Here is a 4,730-nt window from a genome sequence, read left to right as displayed (position 1 = left end):
CATTTGGCTGGGTGCAACACAAATCCACCCAGCAAAGGACTGTCTTGTTTCCTGTCAAATCGTTCCTGTGCACTGGGGTGATGGGACGCACGGGCAGTTCAAGCCCCCTCCCTTGGGACATTTAAAACTGCACTGGACAAGGCTGCAGGGAATGAAATCTAGGGAACAATCCTTCAATGGCTCCAGGGACGGACTTAATGCCTGACCTACTAGGCGTATTCCAGCGCCTATTTGCTGCATAGTGTTAGTGTGCGTGCACCTGTGTATGAGTGCAGCTGTGTATCTGGAGGCAGTGTGTGTATGCACGTGGCTGTGTCTGGCAGCGGGTGCATCTGTATGCAGGCATGTCTCTGGGAGTGAATGTGTGCGTGCAACCGTGCGTGTGGGGGGGGGTGTCACGGTCCAGCTTTGTGGGTGAACATGTGTATGCAGGGCTGGGTGTGCGTGTGACTCTGGGGGGGGTGTATGGTGGGTTGTGGAGAGCGGGGGAGGTGTAAATAGCTGTGTGTATGTGAGTTGTATTTCTATTCAGGGCTGGGGTGTGTGTGCGTAGAGGCATGTCACTGAAGAGTGTGCTGGTGTATATGTGTGTGTGTATTTCATAGAAAAAGTGTAACCTGGATGCACACCCTCCCGTTGTTATTTGTTTTGTGAAACACAACACCCAGCTGATGAAGTTTAAGCAGACTCATTGAGTTTAAGGCCAGCAGGCCTTACAGATCATTCAGCCTGACCCCTTGTATAGCCCAGGCCGTGTGTGTGTGTGTGCAGGGATGTACCGATGTATGAGTGTGTGTGTGCAGGGATGGTGGGATATGTACGCTGGTGTGTTTGTGTGTGAGGATGTGACAGCTGGAGGGGCTATTTCCTTGCAGGGATGGGTGAGTGTTGGATTTGTGACATGAGTGCTATTCCGGAAAAGTGCCAGAATTCACTTTAAAACAGAACCAAGGGGTTGATATAAAAATATTTATTCTATAACAGCAATGTTTCTTTTTCTTTCAAACCCACCCCAGCCACTGCTCAGCAGTACAGCAGACACAGCCAGGGCTAAATACCAAATATATTAAACAATCTTCTGCACGTCTGTGATGTGAAGCGAGACGGCCCAGCGGCTCACCCCCACAGCTCACAGCGAGCGTTCTATAAATAACATCATTAACAGTATAATTAGTAGGTATTACACAGATCCAGGATTTTAAATAGCTGTACAAGATATTTACAAATTTATCAGGGTTTGGGGCAAATTCAGCTCCTGTTCCTGTGTCGTCACCGTGTCCTTTGAGGGTTTACACTCCCACTGCCGGGGGCGGCGCATCGCCCAGTCTGGCCCCTGCTCCGCTCAGTTCAGTTCCAAGTCGTTCACGTACTCTTGAACCCAGGATTCACTGGGGTTGGCACAGAGCTCACGGCCCTTCCTCGTGGTGAACCTGGGGGGCAGGAAAGAGACGGACAGAGTCAGAGGAAAGGAGGGGATATTTCTCGCAAGTGCCCACCCCCTTCTGGTATCCGCTGCACCCTCATCCCAGTAGGTCTAGTCAGGTCTGTTCTCGCTCCCTGAAGGAGTCTCCATCAGCCCCTCATGGTCCCGAGGCTGCCGCCGGGCTGCCTGTTCCACACACTGGTGCCCCCCTGAGATCTTTCCTCTCCCAACCTCCATCCTGGCCTCACCTCACACCATTATGCCTTGGGTGCAGGGCTTAAATTCTCATAGATTATTTCCCTGAGCCCCCCCCCCCATTCCCCACAACATGCTAAAAAACTTCAGGGCCCAGTGGGGTGGGGGGGGGAGAGACTTCAGCCACTGGGCTGAAGTGGGGGGCGGGGCACGGGGCTTCTGCCATGCGGCAGGGTGTTGGGGCAGGGCTCTGGTCTTCAGCTGTGAGGTGGGGGATCTGGGGGCTTTAGATCTGTGGTGGGGCACACCACACCCCCTCCCCCTACTTTTTCCCCAGTATCTGCCTGTCCGTCTCTATACCAGGAAATCGAAGCCCCAGCCCGTGTGCTGCCCGGCCACAGGTGGTCGCTCCAGCCCATGTCAGTGCCGCTAGGAGTCTGCCATTGGCACTTACACTATGCCCGGCTGGGAGCACATGCTGCTGGTGCTGTAATAATCCTTCACGAAGTTGCGGGGGATCTGCCGGGCTGTGTAGGAGAAGCAGCAGGCAGTCGGGGGGTCAGAGCCAACTGCAAGAGACAGAGATGAGTTCAAACGGAGTCCCAGGGGAGAGGTTTGCGTTAGTGGATTTTTTAAATTAGTCTAGGAGTTCAGCGGTGCCAAGACATGACGATGGCTGAGCGTTAGTACGTATGCAGCGATCTGCAGACAGCGAATTATTTACGATCCCTATTTCACAGAGGGGATCATTGAGGGACAGAGTGGCAGAGATCTGTCTGCAGCTACAGCGCAGGCCCATGGCAGAGTCGGGACCTGAAGTCAGGAACGGGCTCAAAATCCCATGAGCTAATCGCTAGCCACGCCGCCACTTTCAGCCTTGCCAGGGCTCTCTGAGCCCGCTGGAGTCAGTCCGCTCTGAGGATGCTCAGTATCTGGCGGGACTGGGTCCTTAGTGCCAGTTTATTCACAGAGCAGATGCAGCAATGCCAGCTTCTGTCAGCCCACCCTGACTTGGACAGTCCCTTGGCGGGTGAGCGGAATACCCCGTGGCCTCTCTGGTAGGCTCATCAGCCAGGGTACCAAATGATGCCCATCACAAGGGTAGTTTTGGTAATGTGGACCCTTGATCTCTGAGGAGTGAGACCACAGACTCATTTCACCTGGCTCCCCAGACACCCACCAGAGGGGCAGGGCTCTTGGTCACGTCCCGTAGAGGCTGCATTTGAACCGGTAACCTAGGGATGGAAGCCCCTAAGCCAACCAGCCCCTCTCCCACATTGTCTGCGGCGTGCATCATACTGCAGAGATGTGGTTTTTACCGGAGAGAGACAACTAGCCTGCATCACTCCGAAGTGCCCCAGAAAAGGGGCTGCTGGTGGTGTGACAGCACTGACGCACCATGGCTGGCTAGCACAGAGCTAACTGGGTTCTTCTTCCTTCACTACACGGCCAAATTGGCTCTGAGAAGATAGACACGGAACTTACTTGGCGCGGAGAAGGCCAGGGAGCAGAAGGCAGCGATGAGGAGAACGGCGAGGGCAGCCACGGAGACCTTCATGTTGCTGTCGGGTAGGGATGAGCCAGAGCGGGGAGTCCGTCAAACCCTTTGCCGTCTGATGCTGAATCTCTGGTCTCTCCCGCTTCTTATAGGAGACTGGAAATCGAAAGGAGCGGGAACCTCCAGGAACTGTGGAAATTCCAGCGCATTCAGGACGTGACGACATGGTGCAATTGTGCTATTTGTGGAAAAGCGAAGCAGTAGCCGCAATGGAGGAAATCCCGGAATAGTTTGTGTGAGGGGCCGAAGGGTCAAGGCCCCAAGTTCTTACTCTTCAATTTGATTTCAACATCACAGGAAAAGACCGAAGAAAATGTGTCATAAGCGTTGGTGGAAGTGCAAACTGCGCCGAGCTCACTTGTGTGCGGTTTCAAACATTGCACAACACTGGAAAGCAGAAGGGCCTGGGCTCGCAGTGGAGCTGTGGGGAGGAGAAAAATGTTTTAATTCTATTTTTTTTAAATGAAAAGAAATTGGCTTAAAAGTAGATGTAAAATCTAATTGGGGGGGCGGGGCAGAGAAGTGAAATGTTTATTTTCAGACTGGACTGGGTTCAATCAATTATTTCAAATTGATTCTTATAAAATACCCATCTACTCTATAGATCCATCACTCGTATTATCTCTAGCATGTGTGGTGTACAATCTACTGCCCCAACGTGATAGCGGCCCCAATTCCCATTCCCTTCCCTGGGAGATGAAGGGGCTCGACATCTCACAACACACACTCAGCACCTGACTTTATCTTTTAGGAGGGCTCAATGTGTTCCTGTTATCTGTGGGGAATGTTTTTGTACCATCCTTGATATTGGGATGTTCTGGTATCACTGGATATCGGGATGTGTTTGCGTGAGCACTCTGTGCTTAGCGCCAGTTCCCTGCTGCCCGTTCCAGAAGACCGCTCTGAAAATTGCCCGGTAAAGCTGCACAGGAGAATGTGAATTCTTTTCCTGGAGGTTCTGACCAAACAGCTTGAAGGAGGTCACCACACACAAGGTAAAGGGCTTGTATCTTGCTAGCCTCAAGTCACTCGCTCCAGTCCTGCTCATGGCCTTGGGTAATTTTTCAGCCAAAACTTTTTTCCAGTGAAAAATACAGACTCGGGGATACTGAAATGTCTCACAAATCCAGAGCGAAGTCACCAAATTGGTTTGGTCGAAACCAAACCCAACTGGCCAACCAACCGGAAAAGTCTGAAAACATTGAAACGTTTTGTTTCAGCATTATCAAAATGAGTCATCTCGGTGTTTTGGTTTGAAAACAAATTGTTGTCAGAAAGTCCCTTCAATTTTATTAAACAAATTGAAAACCTTAAAAATGCTCAAAATGGAAGCGAAACATTTTGCCCCAAACAATTTTTTCCCAACTTTTTTGATGTGCTGAAAATTTCAAAAAAATGTCAGTTTTGGGTGGATCCCAAATGATTTTTTGCTTTAATTTTGTAAAGTTGCCAGAGAACGGAAGAATCTGTTATTCGCACAGCCCTAGGTGTAGCATCTTAGCAAAGCTCCTGAGACCCAGACCCTGGCTTTCGCCCATCTGTTTCTCTCCTCAC

The 4,730-nt window shown here is 51.1% G+C and overlaps 1 protein-coding gene across 2 annotated transcripts; it reads right to left on the bottom strand.

The window, feature by feature from the left end:
* Positions 1 to 1,342: 1,342 nt before the first annotated feature.
* Positions 1,343 to 3,176, bottom strand: LOC112113699 (C-C motif chemokine 4-like). Of its 2 annotated transcripts, none has more exons than XM_024210078.2 (3): positions 3,104 to 3,176; positions 2,073 to 2,187; positions 1,343 to 1,430 (listed from the first exon to the last, which is right to left on the bottom strand). In XM_024210078.2, the coding sequence occupies exons 1-3, from the start codon at positions 3,174 to 3,176 to the stop codon at positions 1,343 to 1,345; spliced, it is 276 nt and encodes a 91-aa protein (XP_024065846.2). The 2 variants fall into 2 exon arrangements, with proteins under 2 accessions (XP_024065846.2, XP_024065845.1); XM_024210077.2 differs by having other exon boundaries at positions 1,343 to 1,418.
* Between the last annotated feature and the right edge of the window lie 1,554 nt (positions 3,177 to 4,730).

Source organism: Terrapene carolina, unplaced genomic scaffold, assembly GCF_002925995.2.
Source record: "Terrapene carolina triunguis isolate 2854851 unplaced genomic scaffold, T_m_triunguis-2.0 Scaffold440, whole genome shotgun sequence".
Lineage (NCBI taxonomy): Eukaryota > Metazoa > Chordata > Testudines > Emydidae > Terrapene > Terrapene triunguis.
The sequence above is the reverse complement of the archived record's forward strand: the minus strand, read 5'-3'. Positions and strand labels throughout refer to the sequence as shown.